The 17,961-nt window shown below is 41.6% G+C and overlaps 1 protein-coding gene across 1 annotated transcript; it reads left to right on the top strand.

Annotated features, from left to right (window-relative positions):
* Positions 1–900: 900 nt before the first annotated feature.
* On the top strand, positions 901–4,436 carry rpl7 (ribosomal protein L7). The gene is made up of 7 exons (XM_080543402.1): positions 901–935; positions 1,477–1,576; positions 2,074–2,240; positions 2,493–2,630; positions 3,015–3,124; positions 3,566–3,782; positions 4,385–4,436. The coding sequence occupies exons 1-6, from the start codon at positions 922–924 to the stop codon at positions 3,772–3,774; spliced, it is 738 nt and encodes a 245-aa protein (XP_080399528.1). The 5' UTR covers positions 901–921; the 3' UTR covers positions 3,775–3,782; positions 4,385–4,436.
* The last annotated feature ends 13,525 nt before the right edge of the window (positions 4,437–17,961 follow it).

Raw genomic sequence — 17,961 nt, 5'->3', positions numbered from 1 at the left:
TTTGTATAGCACTTTTACTGCAAACGTTGCAGCTCAAAGTAGAAAAAAAAAGTTGCCAAGGAGAAAGTGCACTAGATTAAAGTGGGTAGGCTAGTATCGAATGTATACATTTAATAACAGAAGGCAAAGTCCCGAACAATACTAATAAGGCCCCCAATTGTGTGAAATGAAACAAATATATATATAGATTTTATTTATTTATTAAAGAAAACAAAAAGAAGAAGAAATTAGAAGAATAGTTAATTAATGTATGGAGTACGGAGGATTACCTGTTCCACAATGAACATATAATGTGAAAGTTAAATGAGGAAAAACTTTAAATGACATTAGGCCTACACAGCAAGTTTTGACCAGTATGGAGGGAACCCCAAGATTGTTTGGATTTATAGCGCTCTTCTAGAAACCTGAAGGTGAGAAGTCACATCGATCTCTCTCACCCACCAGCTGCACCCACTTCCACTTGATAAGGATTCCTGATTCCTCAGAAACTTAACTTGTGTTATAAATGGTAAATTGTGTTATTTTCCAAATGTAGTTAATCATTTAGGTTGTTGGATGTGATCAGTGTGCATACCATTATCATAAAGTTAGAACAGAAAAATTAAAGTAACGACTAATAATAGTTCAATACCATGTCCAAACAATTGTTATTTAATTTTGTTCGTGCAATTGTGCACGTGTCATGTCAATATTGCTGGAAAAACCCATGAATAGTATTGTGAACATAATATTGTGTACTGGTTTGTTCTTCTTCTTCTTTTTTCAACTGGCGGTGTGTACTGGTTTGTAATGCAGTCAATCTATTTAGAGGGATTATTGACGCACACTCGAGTCAGGCATTATAGTAGACAATAAGTCGGGGGCCTAAATGTTTTAACTCACACATGCGCAAGAGGAAAATCCTCTTTCTCGGTGGACACAATGGCGGACGCAGAGTGAGTGATTTTGCGCTGCTAAAATCTATTCCCATCTTCCAATTAAACGAATATCCCACCTTATCTGTTATCGTACAAGTTGTCTATAGATAACAAACATCTTAGTTCTATGAGTAGTGTTAAGAATTTCTTTTCCGTTTGAGGATATTTGGTGACATTTTGGTAGACTGGTTGTCGGCTGAACATGTCCGACTTGGGAAACACTTTGCACATGTTTCGAAGCGAAACGCTCAGCCTGTAGGATAACATGGGACATGTACAGCAAGTCGGATATGTAGAGCATTGCACATTCCTGATTATTGTGTCGTTATGTGCCCACAAACATCCCAAAAGACTGTTATCAAACACTAGTTCCCTGCCGGTGATGCTATGGACGTACTCACGTTTCGCATCTGGCTAAGTGGTTAGCTAGCCGGATAGTAGCGGTGACGTTGCTTCAACCTATTTGAAATCTCGCTGTGTTTTTCATAACAACCTCTCACTCTGTGTGATTTGACACTTTGATCAAGCTGACCTGGTGTTGCATGTTTCTGTGTTACAGAAAGAAGGTTCCGGCGGTCCCTGAGAGCCTTTTGAAAAGGCGAAAGGCCTTCGCCACCATGAAGGCCATGCGCATCAAGAAGATGCTGGCTGAGAAAAAGGTAAAGTTGGGTGAATGAATGCCGAAAGCGTAGTGCCACGTACCGAATAACAGTCTAGTCAATTCGATGACTGTCATGTCTAAATAACTAGTGCCTGCACCGATCAACCTGCAGTAATGTAGGTAAACATTGGACCCAGATTGAGAATGCCTAGTCAGAACCAATGAATTAATTTGACAGGACAATTCTGAACTGTGGGGTGCAATGATTCTGTACCCTTCCTCAAAGTTCTGCACATTGTGGTTAATGATGCTCAAAACTTTTTTCCCCATCTTATCGATCATGGTGAGACTCATCTGAAAATAAGCCAATTTGTCTGAAACCACATTAGGAAACAACTGGTACTTGAAGACTAAGAAACTGACGTATAGACTTAAAGTTTGTGGCACTGATCAGCCAGTGTTTGGGTCGGGGCACATCACACAGTGACTAACAATGTAAACTACTCCTGGAGGTTTCCCCAGTGCCAGTGCTCATACCTGATAACTTCTCACCAGGCTCGCAAAGTGACCAGGAAACTGATCTACAAGAGGGCCGAGAAGTATCACAAGGAGTACAGAGAGATGTACCGCCGTGAGATCCGCATGTCCAGGACAGCCCGCAAGGTGGGAAACTTCTACGTACCAGCCGAGCCCAAACTGGCCTTTGTCATCAGGATCAGAGGGTGAGTGAGTTTAACTTGTTACGTTTCTGCTCGGCTTGAGACAGGTGATTGTGCCACCCGTTTTGCCAGATTGTAGACATTGTGGTTAATGATGCTCAAAACTTTTTTCCCCATCTTATCGATCGTGGTGAAACTCAACTGAAAATAAGCCAATTTGTCTGAAACCACATTGAACTTGATATCTCTTGATGGTAAACAAGTGACATGTATATGCATTGCTGTAGCTAATGCCCCTCTCCTTGTGTCTCCCAGTATCAACGGTGTCAGCCCCAAGGTGCGCAAGGTCCTCCAGCTTCTCCGTCTCCGTCAGATCTTCAATGGTGTGTTCGTCAAGCTGAACAAGGCTTCCATCAACATGCTGAGGATTGCCGAGCCCTACATTGCATGGGGGTAAGGCTGGCAATACCATCTTTCTGAGGAGGAGTTTGGGGGCAAAGCGAAGGCCTTTGGCTTTTGGTTTATTCAGTTGGATAGTTGGTGAGATTAATTAATTTCACAGGACAATTATGAACTGTTGGTGCAAGGATTCTGTACCCTTCCTCAAAGTTCTGCACAATGTGGTTAATGATGCTCAAAACTTTTTTCCCCATCTTATCGATCATGGTGAGACTCATCTGAAAATAAGCCAATTTGTCTGAAACCACATTAGGAAACAACTGGTACTTGATGACTAAGAAACTGATGTGTAGACTTTAGCTTGTGGCACTGGTCAACCTGTGTTTGGGCGGGGTGCAACACACAGTGACTATAACAATGTAAACTGCTCTGTCCCAGGTACCCCAACCTGAAGTCAGTGCGCGAGCTGATCTACAAGCGTGGCCACGGCAGGATGAAGAAGCAGCGCATTGCCCTCTCAGACAATGCCCTCGTTGAGAAAGCCCTAGGTATGGATTTACTCTACTCCACTCATTTAGTATATATCTAGGAGATAATCTAGTGTCATTTCTAATAATCAACTGGAACAAGGAACAGGGACTTTGCAGGTGCAGTCCACACCTGACTTCCAAAATAGGTTTGGTGTCTAAACCCTTAGATTTGTTTGTACTTGTAAAGGGTTCCTTGCTTTCATGGATGTCCCTTTTAGTCATCTTTCAGTCGTCTTTACTAAGACGGGACAATTTTGTGCAACGTTCTGCACATTGTGGTTAATGATGCTCAAAACTTTTTTCCCCATCTTATCGAACATGGTGAAACTCATCTGAAAATAAGCCAATTTGTCTGAAACCACATTACAGAACTGCTGGCACTTTACCGCTGAAAGAGTCACTGGTACACACTGCCCATAAAAACACAGATGTTATATTCTCACTGTCTTGTTCCTTCAGGGAAGTATGGCATCATCTGCGTTGAGGACCTGATCCATGAGATCTACACAGTTGGAAAGAACTTCAAGCCCGCCAACAATTATCTGTGGCCCTTCAAGTTGTCATCCCCTCGTGGAGGCATGAACAAGAAGACCACACACTTTGTGGAAGGAGGAGATGCTGGCAACAGGGAGGACCAGATCAACAGAATGGTCAGGAGGATGAACTAGTTACCATGGTAAGATTGTATGTCTAGACTCTGTGTTATGGTTTGCTTGTCAACGGCTGCCTTACAGGAAGGGGTTCAATGGGTGCGCGATGGTGAAAGTATGGGGCGGCGGCGGGCGTGAGCATGCATCCTGAAACTGTATTACCGTAACTAAAAAACAAGCTTTCCCGCACTGATCATGCACCGGCCCATGTCCTGCTCCACGTTGATCATAATATATCACATTCTCTTTTTTGTCGCTGACAATCTGATCATACCAATATGGCCTTTTCACTCTGAGCATGAAAGCTTTTGTGGCAGTGCAAATATTCCGAAGTGTCCAAAAACTGTTTAGAATTAAACGTTGGGTTTTTATGCTACTGGTGAATTCCACTGTCTTAACTTCTTGGGTTCATTAAATTGTACTTGGCACCTGACATCTCTTAATAGAATAAGAACACGCCTACATGTACCATAGTTGAATCTTCATAAAGTGCTGGATGTAATGCAAAACCTTCAATCTTAATTATATAGCATTGTACGGTGTGGATCTTCAGTAAAACAGTAGTCTCTCTGAGTAGAAGGTGTTGTCTCAATGTTCTCATGTCTAATTGTGTTTGTTTCTCTTTCAGGTTTTTCACGGGATTCTGTCAAGTCTGTACAATAAAAAAACATCAAAAGAAACTATATTGTCTTCTGTATGTGTGTAGCAATTGGTTGTCAATGTTTCTGTTATATGATGGCGCCATCTAGTGTGGGGTGGTGAGACTACCGTTGTGTTCCTTTTCCACACGTGCTAATCATGTTGATTGCATAATGACATCAAGCTACAGTTGCCACACATTAGTAACACTTTGGTTGATAATTATGCATTTAGTTTGTATATCCCTTCTCACTGTCGCTACCTATCTTCCACTGTAGACTGAAGACCCATCTCTTCAGGCTACATCTTAATTGTCCCTTGTAAGACCTCATCCTCATGTACAGTTTCTCTGTACCGTATATATAAAAACATCTTTGTTCTACCATTGTAACTGCCATGGGACCCTCGTCCCAAAAAAATAATCTTACAATGTGATGGATGATAATTCACTTAATTAGACAAATGTATGCTTTGTATAAAGGCGTCTGCTGAATGTCAGAAATATAAATACTCTTACTTCTCATACACTGCATTCCATGGAGAGAGGAATAGATGGGTAAATAAAAAGTGAAACAAATGCATTCAGTAAAAACATGTTAAAAGACTTAAGTTAAAAATATGGTGTTTGAAGGTTGAAAGTGTTGGATTGATGTGATTTTGGAGTGTTCCAAAGGGTGCTGCAGGTTCATTTATATTTACAGTTTAGTTTGCCAAACTGCTAAAGGATTTAAGACGCAGCGGGTCCATGCCTATTCACTCAGCATCAGTTCAAACATTACCTTATTTTATAGTATAATAATTCATGAAATGCGTCACTGATTAAAGTCATTGTGATCGTGTCATGATCTACAATGACTTGTTAGTCCATGGGCCAGACCAGATATCAGTACCCTCTGAGTGGGCAAAGCCTTACCTATACTAAATTGTTTATAGGGTCAATTAGTACATTAATATATGATAGCCTTTACACAGGAGCAGCTTTTCATAGTTATTTGACATTTTGTTATTTTCTCCTGTACGAGACTCTGAAACATAAGAACACACACACAGATGCATACAGTACATACCATACACACTGTATGTGCACATGCACACACACACACACACGCACCTATATTTCCCACTACATAATGACAATGAAATTACAGTTGACATTGACCTTATACAGTGGTTCAGGGACAGCCTGAACTGACTTGGAGTATCATTGGATGGACTAAGCAGAACCGTTATGTACGGTATATGTTAATGAACACTGCCTCCTGCTGGTGATTATAGCAGTTCTGATTTATGATTCAAATTTCCTAAAAATGTAACACAACTACTCTCATTACTCTTATGGAGTAGATTTGTCAAGGACTTGTACTCATAAAGTATTCTACTTCTCTACTTCTAAACAATATTACAAACATATTCATAGCAGAAGCATTTGCCGGCCTCTTAAGGACAGGTTTTTACAGCAGTGGAGCCCAAGGCTGTAGCCAGAGCTCATGCCCAGCATCTATCTTCCCCAGGAGATAATCTTTCTTAACTCAAAAGTTAAACAATATATGGAGTGAATAGACCTTGAAACTTATGTATGTGTTTTCCATCTATTTATCTGTTTCGATGCACACTTCTCAGGCACATCCAGCCTTTGTGTTTCAAATGTTATTGTTTGGCCCAGATTTATAAGCACAGAGATATTTTGGCCTCTGAAGACAGTTTGAGAATTGATCACAGCCAGCGGTATTTAATCCAAATGACCTTCCAAAATGCACAATCCAAAATGTTGATATTCTGATCACTGACATAGTAAAAGACATTCAGACAAAGCAGTGTACATTTTGTTCATTTGGTAATGAAATAATTCATTAATATTGCAATATTTCGAAAATGTAAAGTTGTCAATATTGTAGGACTAGGTTTTAATGTCTGGATCTCCAACCCTCATCAGTCGCTTTGAACTCAAGCTGGGAGGGGGTCAGACTTCTGTGCAGCCTCCTTAGCCCAGTGTGCCTGCAGCGCAGTGACCGCTTCATCCACCTTGGAGCGCAGGGACTCTGGAGCCTCCAGCATGTGGAGAAGTTCAGAGTTGTCCATTTCCAGCAGCATCCCTGTGATCTGTATAATAACCATGATAATGATAATGCTGATAATACATAATAAGAATAAGAATAATACGAATAAGAACAAGAATAACCATTACCATAATCATAATAATAATAATTTAGTAGACACTATGTAGTATAGTGTGACGCTGGTTTTCTCTGTGTACCACATGTACAAAAGAAGAGATTTGGTGAGGCTGCATTCTCATTTTATCCAAATTGTGGAATGCACTGCCAGTTTACATTAGGGATGCAACCTCAGCAAATATGTTCAAGTCAAGACTAAAAACCCATCTTTTTAATATTGCCTTTAAATGACTAAATAATTAAATTAAGATGATAAAAACCCGTCCTTTTAATATTGCATTTAAGTTACAAAATAATTAAATTAAGATTATATAATGATTAAAGCACTTTGAGCTGCAACGTTTGCAGGAAAAGCGCTATACAAATAAAGTTATTATTATTATTATTATTATTATTATTATTATTATTATCTAGACGTGTGTGTAGTAGTCAGTGCGCGAGCCTTCAAAGCATCTTGTTGCGGAACGTCTAGCCAGCTACTGTCTGTGTCCCGTCTGTCGCTATGGCAACGGCATGACTGAGGAGCGCTCGTGTTTTCCCGCTAGCGGCATTGGCGCGTATTAATATTAAGGCTGCAGAGGCAGATTGCTTCGCCAATTGTGGAAAAAATCGTGACAAGTGCAATGGATTCTTTTCTGTCGTTGTTTTGATTGATTCGTTTCTGGCCATCCGTCAGTATTATACTGTAATGCACACGATCAGTACGAAGTTGATGACATTACAGGTCGCGACATCACAGGTGACCACTGCCAAGGAGTTCTCCGAGGGCGTCTCAGGTTGCAGCCAGCTGGGCCCAGGTTATCATGGAGATCATCTCGCACATGGTAATCCTGCTAGTATGAGAACACCTGCAGGGAAACTCGCCGGGGTCAGGTCAAATATCCACACATCGAGGAGAAAATATCCTGGGATTCAGAACAGTAAGTATGTTGAAACAAATGTGATCTTGCCACTTCGTGAGCTTAGAATGATAAGGTTCTATCTCCGTTTAGGGCAGTTCAGAGATATTGAGTGTCAACGTTTTTACATTCCATTATGTTCTGTGAGATGGAACCTTTGTATTTTATGAATTACTAACTAAAAAATGTCAACATTTAAAAAATAACACCACACAGGCATTAATAAACACCTAATGGATCAGATTATGTAACAAACTCAATTTTGACAAAAATGGAGATAGAACCGTATAATTCTAACGTCTTGGCCGATGGCCATGCATTCATAGAAATTGGGTCACTAGACCACAATCCAGATTGTTTTACTCATGACAATGACACTGTGCAGGTCTGGTTGATAGTGCTTTGTACCTGTATAATAACATCATGATGAAATCATGAAATACAGTAGCCTAATATTGTAGTTAGTCCAATCCCAATCCCAACAGCAACATTGAGCAACTTGATGTGTATATCAAGTCTCTAGAAACACACATTTCTTTTGTGAAATTGCAGACTCAAGGGATGGTAAAGTTTTGGATTACAGCTGTATTGTAGAGGGGTAAGTAAGTCCACAAAGAAAATGTATAATCATTTCAGTTCGTCTGATTTCAATGACGTTTATATAACAATGCTACACATTTACATTGTAGGCCTACATGTTTTTTGTTGTTGTTGTTGTTGGTGGTGGTGGTATTGTCTGTCTAAGCCAATAATATGATCTGTGTGCCTGTTGTCATGTGTTATTGATGTGCCTGGCCAGGTCCCCTCTCATGCCCAGGGATGACACGTCTCTAGCCAGACTGGAGTTAGATAACAATCTCCCTCACCAGGACAGCGAGAGACACCTTCTGTTTGATAAGAAATGGAAGAAGGTCGGAGGATGTTGGAGGAATGATGGAAGGATGTTTCCTAAGTACGATTTCAGAGGTATTCGGTTTTCTAATACGCTATTTTCACAGTAACACCCAGACATGGAAAATGTAAGGCAGTGTGCTTAGGAGGTCGTCACTACATAATCAAGCCAGTAGATGGCGCACTCGGTATATGCATGATTTGTAAAGTCCCAAGCCGCTCAATGTGGTTGAACTTGAATTCCAAGACATGATATTCCAAAGCACCAAGTAAATTCAAAAAACAAATAACTCCGTGGGCAATACAATTAGTAGTTAACCTGTCATGTTTCACCTTGTACTCATTGAACATTAGCAGATGGTTGCCTGCCTGCCTGCCTGGTTGCTTAGCTGTTGCCTTAACGAATGAATGATGAATGAATGAATGAATGAATGAATGAATGAATGAATGAATGAATGAATGAATGAATGAATGAATGAATGAATGAATGAATGAATGAATGAATGGTCTTTATTGTCATTGATATAGTACAGGTACTAACCATAGGCTACATTCTATAACCTCACCTCCATTCCTGTTTTTTATCAGAGTTTCCTATCACTCTGCCCCCAGTTGAGAGGCCCCCCAGACTTAGGGGTTTCATCCCTGCACTGCCAAGGGACTACCGGCCGCACAGGTCTGGCAACCTGCACCGCTATGCCCTCCGCAAAGAGCTTTCCCACGGCCCTGTTCAGCCCTTCGCCCTGGGGTAAGCAGCTTATTATTATGAATATTTCAGCTATCCCATTAATCAAGTGCCTCAGCAGCACTGTCCATAACTCACATTTCCGAGGCTGCACCGCGGGAGATTAGCAATTAGATTATGTCAATGCCTGTGTAAGACAATGAGAGAGCCAAACCCCCGGCCTCACAATTTATAGTTCATTACCTCTGATCTGACAGTCGTAAGAGCTCAGGATTTCAAAACTATTTATTTCTTCTTTTTTCTTTTTTTTTTAGTCTATGTATAGCACTCTGGTGGAAAGTTTTTTTGGGGGCGGGGGCAATAGCGTCATCAGCAACATCTTTTTCTAACACATCATTCTCATTTCCAGGTCTTACGAGGGGTATGATCTTACTTCAGGGCCAGCCATTCTGCTACCTTCTGCCATCTCACTCAACGGAAGAGAACCGTTCCCGATCGACGGCTACAAACACTACAAGTACCGCTAGCAATAGACATTGAATTGTTTTCTTTCTTTACTCTTTTGTTTTGTTGTTACTCTGATTCCATTCTGTTCATACACCTGTTTGCCCTCTTTTATTTCCCCAGACAGAGAGTGAATAATCGAACCTGCAGCCTGTTCAGAATAGGAGATAATCAAAAAGGTAAGTTGACTTAGTGCCTCAGGATATCCACAGACCCACTGCCCTCGTAGGACTGAGTGTCTGGTACATTCTATGATGTTTTATGAAGGCTTAACCTGCCAGACACCTCTGCAGCACAGCAGACAGCTCTTTGGTCTACCCAGCATTCAAACCGGGTACAGGTGTGTATGACGTTGATTTAGAACAAACAGATAAGGCTTCTTTTCAGACAGGGCCTCAACTCAAACAAGCACTGCGGGTCCCACTCCTCATTGTTGCACCACAGTCTTCTGTCCATCACTTAAATGCTCTTATGGAACAGAAGGGGGGCTTTGTGGAGAGATGAGTACTTCCTGACAGCCTGTCTTGTCCGTCTGTGGGAGGAGGCTATTGCCCTGTCTCTAACTCACTGTGTGTGTGTGTGTGTGTGTGTGCGTGTGTGTGTGTGTGTGTGTGCGTGCGTGTGTGCATGTGTGCGTGTGTGCGTGTGTGCGTGTGTGCGTGTGTGCGTGTGTGTGTGTGTGAGTGTGTGTGTGTGAGTGTGTGTGTGTGTGTGTGTGTGTGCGTGTGTGTGTGTGTGTGTGTGCGTGTGTGTGTGTGTGTGTGTGTGTGTGTGTGTTTTGAGTGTTGAGCACTCACTTATGTTTTGTTTATTAGCCTACCTCTACCCTTTGTGTTTTGCCTCACTCAGTGTTTGCTTTCTTTGGCAGTTTGTTTTGGTTGCCGATGCTCGAAGTGTGAGCCCCCTTCCTGTCCGTGTCCTGTCAGTTTGTAGGATAAGGGTCTCAATGCTACTTATGTATTGTTTACTTTCCAGCCCAGCTGTACACAGATGTTCTGATTGACTTAGCCCTAACCTCGCTGAGACCAGACTTAGTTTGGAAGGCCTGGGGAAATCCTGCCGAAAAGTAGCTACAAAGTGGAGGAAACCCGTATTAATTGAGTGAAGCCTTGCCACACGTCAAACCAGTCATATCCCCTCCTTAGGCAAAACAACTTTTTTCCTTCAGGTTTCCGTCCATTTTCTAAGATGTTTTCATTTCATTTCATTTCAAGCCTTTATTTCAACTCGGGGACCACTGAGGGAGAACCTCATTTTCGGTGGGGCCGAGTGTACAGGGTAAAAACATGCAACACAATAAATACATAAAAACAAGATAAATAAAAACATTGCAACACAATACATACATTGAAACACTTCAACACAATAAATACATAAACATACAGTACATAGTGCAACAATAACAAGCTAAACAATGGATCAATCGAGTCGTGCTTTGTAGCAGGTTCCAGGAGTGTGGAGCAGCAAATAAAAAGGCAGTCTTTTTAATAAGACACACACACACACACACACACACACACACACACACACACACACACACACACACACACACACACACACACAGGGGACCTTCAGTGTAAGCCAGTTATTTGATCGGGTAAGGTAAGGGCCAATATTCTGACAGTGAAGAAATGTACTGTGGCAAATTCCCAAGCAGCGCGTATAAATAAACAGATACCAATGCCTATTTCGCCCCAAGGATGACCAACCAAACATGTTATAAAAAAGACAAAGAGTGTTGTAATTAGCACCCGTGACAAATCTAAGGGCAGAGTGATAGACTGAGTCAAGTGGTTTTAGCGTTGAAGACGCAGCATGTCTATGGATCACATCACCACAGTACAGAATCTGCTACACAGTAGACAATCGTATCGTCAGCATAAAGATGAGCGTGGCAGTTTTTTTAGTGCGGAGGCAATATCATTTATGTACTTATGAGTGAAGAGGATTGGGCCTAATATAGAACCCTGCTGATTGAAAGTTTTAATATTAGAAAGTGTTTGTAGGAGTAAGTAATGGTCTACTGTATCGAAATCTTTAGATAGATCGACAAAAAGTACAGCACAATTCTTCCTGTCTAAAGCAGATATAATGTCATTTGTAACCAGAGTGACAGCAGTGATTGGACTATGCTTAGCTTTAGCCAGATTGAAGAGGAGAAAGGTATGACTTAAGTTGAGTGTTCGCCAAGGTTTCTAAAATCTTAGCCAGATATGAAAGCTTGGAGATTGGACGATAATTATTTCAATCGTCAGTGACGCCTCCTTTATGTAAGGGAGTCACATGGGCAGTCTTCCCTAGGAAAACTACCAGCAGCAAGGCAGAGATTAAATATATGAGTTAACTGTTCAATGATAGATGGAGCTGCCAATGACAAATGGACCTGCCAATGATTATATTGCTAATGATTATATGTTGCAAGCTAGCATTGGCAGCAACTCACTGAGTGTAACAATTGCTATGTTGTAACCTCATGTTACCTTCTCTATGTGTTTCTCCAGCCCAGACTTATCCAGACCCTATGAGCGGTGCGTCAGCCTCGTTTGTCCAGAGGCTGTCTGAGATCTCCTCTCTGGTGGAGGAGACGGTGAGGCAGGAGAAGATTAACAAGCTCAAGAAGAGCAAGAGACAGGAGTCCTGACTGCTGACCATGGTCTATTAGCCAATGAGAAGAACCAGGGGCCAAGGGTCATAAACTCGGAGGCTGTGCCAAAGCCAATCTGATCAAAATAAAAGAACATTTAGAATATCTTCAACAGTTTTTTTAAAATGTGTATTTCATTATAACATAGTGTTTTTGCCGCTATCTGATAGCAGTATGTCACTCAACATTGTGAATACTAGTACAGAATGTGGGAGGAGTTGATTCCTGAATGCCTCGAATGTTGAATGTTACATTCCTGCACTAACTGTGGTTGTTTTGTGTGATATGGCTTACGACATGTTTTACTGTGTAGTTTGTGTGCAGTATTATGAAAGAATTGCAGAAATTCTCCTGTTGTTGCAAGTTGTGTCTCTAACCTGTTACCAATGTGCATTTATACAAAATGACAATGCTAAGCTTAAACCAACAGCTATCATTATTGTATCCTGTTTCGGCAAACCCCTACTGTCCTCCGGGAATTAAACAAATACCGGTACTTCTTTGCTACCTGTTGTCATTCTGCAATGCTACAATCCTACTAAATCCAGCAGAGAAACTACATTATTGGATTGAGAGAGAGAGACAAAGATAACATTCCAAGTTAGAAATGTAGATAATATAATCATAAATAAACAGTTAATATAATCATAGATAAACATAATCATAGATAAATAGACTTGGTCAATGTAATATTCTATGAGTCTATGATATAAGTTTTACCGAGCAACATTTGAGGCTTGTCAGGGTTATAAACATGACACTGAATGAGGAATCAGTCTGCATTCCATACAGTGCACCAAAAAATTCCCACAGATCACGGAATGTGCCCTATTCCCACCATCGACATTGTTTTGTTGCAACATAGGGTGCATTTTCTGTCACTGAATAGTTAGGTCATTGTATTGAACAATGAAGGCACTCATACCCTATTGTATCTGTTTTTGAGATGGGTGAGAATCACATGGAGACATTGAACAGTTCCTGCCATCCAGTTTTGTCACTTTTGTAGTCTTTCTATGGTATATTGTTATAGAACTGAATTAACCCGGTAGAGTGAAAAAGAAAAGTAGTTTGCCCAATCTCATTCCTCAGCCGTGTGTTTGACAACCTAGACGAGGGACTTGGAATTACCCCTCATACCGTCTGCATCGTGCACTGTGGTCTCCCGTCTCTCATCTCATCAGTGTTTGCATACAAGCAGCAAAGAGGCAGGATTAAAAACATTACAAATGATATTGAGACTTGGGAGTGGTTGAGAGTGATTAAAGATGAGAGTGGTTAAAGATCTCAAACTGATTTCTCAGATTTCTCTCTTGACAGATTGATGTCTGTTAATGGCAGGCTGGATAATTGACGTAAGTGCGTTCGGTGCTAGAATCTACACCTGCCAAGAACCACAGACGACTAGGCCTAGAGGCACTGGAGGAGAGAGTGACTAATGACTAACATCTCCACAGTCACATCATGCCTCAGAACAAGAATGTATCAATCAGAAAACTATGATCTTTTCCCCCTCAGAATCCAGGTGATACACAAAAGTCAATAAAGATGAACATGATTTGAAGGAAAGGAGCCACAGGTGTTTACAGTCTAGGATTCATAATGGACATGAACCTTTAAAACACTGTGTTATGGCCATTTTTTACTTTGGGCTTTTATTTTGGATGATTTGTGTTGAATGTTTACAGTTATATTTATATTTCATGTCACATGGTGAGGTCACATGGTGAGGTGATAGGATAGGCCCATTTGTATTTAGGTAGACAATTGCACCTGGGCCAATCGAAACAGGTTAGTCTAGGAAAAACATTATTTTTTCCACGTTCACGCTTTTCTTTAATCTCATACCTTACCGACTGCTTTATTACTTTTTGTTTTGTAGGATTCATTGCATTACTTTTGATTATAGACAATAAACCTTTTTATATTTTTCGGCAACATACAAGGACAGTGTGGCGTGCTTTCTTATCCAACCCGGTCTATAACTGTTTTAATTTGCATGGTGGAATTGGTGTCTACACACTGGCTTACTGTATGTGGTACCAGCTTCCTCTGGCCTAAGCCTGTTCAGGTTTCCTATCATCCTTATCCTTTTAGGAGTGAGTCGTTTGACAGTTCAATGAGTAACCATGTGATGTCATTCATAATTCATTAGAATGTTCAACAAAGGACATGATCTGCTGCTTGCATTCCTCAAAAGGGAAAGGTATGCAGTAGGATCTGAAAATGATGAGGAGGAAAATCAAATGACTGTGACATAGAGTATGATGATAGTAAGTAGCCCCAACAACATAGAGAGGCCAAAGTAGAATGTAGAGATACTTATTATTAAACCACAAGCATACAAACCCCTATGGTTTGGTTCCTTTCTACGAGCACGGTGTTGTCATAGCATTGAAGTCCTTCATGTCTCGCTTGGATTGAGATCAACGCAATCTCAGGCGAAGGCATTACACAAAGGATTACTGTTAGATCTTCAATCTGTCTGGCCCCGCCGCTGACCTATCATGTGCATCGACTCTCCAATAAAGTCACTCTCAGTTTCACTCACTGCCTGTCATTATGGCCAAGGCATCCAGAAACAGAGCCAAGATGGCCACATGACTGGCCGCTGAGGCAGTCAGATGGACAGGCAGATACCGCATTCAGTCACTGAGGTCGTTTTGCTTGAGGCTAATGGGCTGAACAGTGACAGATCAAGGCTTCTGATCATTTGAAAGGCTCTAAAGGGAAAGATCAAGGCTTTTAACTCGTACGTCTGTGTGACCAGAAAAAAGGCGATGAAACTCTCCCATCAAGTCAAATAGCACCACAGAAGAAGAGTTTCTCCTTCAAAGTGATTGACACAACTAAGGTGACATGTTTGAATACTCTATAAGTAGTTGTATTCATGCTTCAACTACAGCTACTGTAACAGAGTTAGACATTAGACATAGTCATTGTGCTCCTCTCTCCCCCCGTACAGTAAAGGTGTGTATTTCAGGGACTGGCTGGCACTGACCTAGAAACAGAGATCTATCCCCTTATTCAGGCTAAGTGAAGGGACTGTATTCAGGTACAAGTGGAGGCTGGCTCTCTCTCTACTCCCAGGGTTTTACCCTTCCTTTCAAGTGTAGTCAAACAAAATGACCTGGAACAAACAGTAAACAAAGAGGCCTTTAATAAGAACTGTTCTAGGACTTAACCACAAAGTGGTATATCCTTTCAGCTCAGCTCAGCGCAGCTCCTTGCGACCATGCAGGGCCTGTGTGGCTGGTGGGGAGAACTCACCAAGTGTCACTTTTTATTTGATGATTTTGAAATATACTGTATATGATGTACTGTATATAGAGCAGTGGAGGCAGGTGGAGGTAGTGGTGGTCTAGTGGATAGTGAGTTGGCCTTGTGATCGGAAGGTTGTGAGTTCAAATCCCGCCTGAAACCACACCACTACTAGTGTGTCCTTGAGTTAGGCACTTAGCCCTCGGTTACTCCAGGGGGAATGTCCCTGTAATTCGTAATTGTAAATCGCTTTGGATTAAAAGCGTCTGCTAAATGGCAAAATTAAAATTATATTAAAATTAGGTAGAAATCCGGCCCATGGATCACAATGAGCCCGTCTTCCAATTTCTCCCTCCGCCGGCCTCAATGATCAAGGATGAGAATACACATAAAGTTCACATACACACACACGCTCTGTACGCAGGTCAGTACCTGCGTACAGTGTGTTGGCAAAGGCAGTGAAAGCAACTGGCACCCAAGCATGAGAGCCACTCAACAGAAACCAATCCTAACACTCAATTAGCAAGACAAACCTATTTAAGAACTGACTCTCCTTATTCAATAACAGCCCTGGTTATCAGCCTCTTTAGCGAAGTGGTCATGTTACAAGCAAGCAACGTGGGGAGGGTCTGAGGAAGCGTTTCCCAGACTGACCACAACAAGTGAAGAATAGCCATGCTGTGTTTCACCTGACTTGACGTGGAGCCAGTCTCCCTCCCAATCAGTGGGGATCTGAGAATGCAGCCTGCAAGGCCTGCCAAATTAGAACCATGCCAATGCCTTGAATCAAAAGAAGCCGACTTTGGCTAAAAAACATAGAGGTGCGCGGGCGTAAAAGGAGCAGCGCCTGTTTAGACTAAGGGTTGTAGACAGGGTTCGAGTTATAAGCTGAGCTTTGTGGGGGTCTCCAAAATAACAGTGCGAAATGTTCTCATGCACGGGCGCGAATCATGCCCACACAGCGTTGGGACTTACAAGTTTTAATTAGCCATAGGTTACTCATTTCACCACATCAACAGCACCACATGAAACAACAGCTATAAGCGATAGTCACGGGTATCTCGGCCAATAATTTTGTTGTTTTTGCTATACAGTCCATTCACTTTCACTGTTAGCATGACACATTGTCCACATCTCCATTTCCAGTGACATCGCACCTGACATAAATAATCATGTATGCTCGTCCATGAATTGTGCTTTCATCTAATGTTATGCTACTACGGGAATCAAGTGATTTGACATTAGAAATTAATTTGTTTCATCTCTTGTGCAATGTGCTCTACAATCTGGGCACATGAACGATCGGATCGGTGAGCAGGGGCCAACTGTCGCGCCATTCATCTCATTAAGTTTCATAATTGGATTCAGTTTTGTATAAGGCATCCTTTCTTTAGCGACAGTATAGGCTGCCCTGAACGAACTAGCTGTCTCTGGAGGTGAGTTCTGCTACTTTCTTCGGAAGCACTTGCTTTTGTTTGAGCTCTGCAATTTCAACAGTTTCAACGTTAGGTGTCATAACAGGTGCAGCTGAATTCAAGTTTGGTTTCTTGGATGAAAACCCGAAACTTTCCAGGCTTGTCGACTCGGTCGGCAGCAGTGGCCTTTTTTGGGGCGGCATGATAGCTAGCTACTGAATGTTTTCTTCTCAATAATCGTGTTTTCACGTTCGCAAGTTCTCAACGATCATATTCTGCTGTTGCCCAATATTCTACTGCGCCCCATAGTGTCTTGGTGGTAAAGTGCAGGCAGTCAAAGGCATACTGTCATTCACGGGAGATTAATGCTGGTGCGCGTAGTTCTTTTGGAAAACGTGTTTATTTTAGAATATTTATCATATAAATAAATATAAATAATACTCATTACATTGACATTTTTGATCAAATAATGGTTGTGGTAATGTATTATTAGCGACCCCCACAGATGTATGATTTTACTGCTTTCATGGGAGCTCAGACCTTCCTTATGGGAGCTCAGCTCCCATTGGCTCCCACATAACTCGAACCCTGGTTGTAGACTAATGTTCCTCACCTCCGCAGCGAAGAGTGTCACATTCTTCTTACTTTGACTATTTGTTATCCACAAGCCCCTTTCTGTCTGACAAGGGTGTTGTTGCACAAAGCTGTCAGTTCCATCTAGTGAACGGTTTGAATGTCTTTACAAATCACATCCATTTTGCGTCTTCTATCTCTGTGGAAATGATGCGACGCTTATAAAGATCTGGACAACACAGACCCATAAAAAGCTCTTTACTGATAAAAAAGGATAGAGCCTGATTGACTGATAAGCTTTGTCTCCTCTGTTGGGAAACAAATGTGTAAGCCCCCTTGAAGGGCCTTGTAAAAAAAGAGTTTCATGGTGATCAAAAGCAAATAATTGAACAAATAAGGGGGACATGTGAATAGTAGCTGCGGGTCCTGCAGTATGTATTTAAGCAGGGCGCTGAGGGGTCAAACCTTTGTCCGCCCCATATAAACACAGCCATGCTCATAGCGATGGGAACATGGTTTA

The sequence above is a fragment of the Nansenia antarctica genome (assembly GCF_963989245.1).
Source record: "Nansenia antarctica genome assembly, chromosome: 12".
NCBI lineage: Eukaryota > Metazoa > Chordata > Actinopteri > Argentiniformes > Microstomatidae > Nansenia > Nansenia antarctica.
The sequence above is the reverse complement of the archived record's forward strand: the minus strand, read 5'-3'. Positions and strand labels throughout refer to the sequence as shown.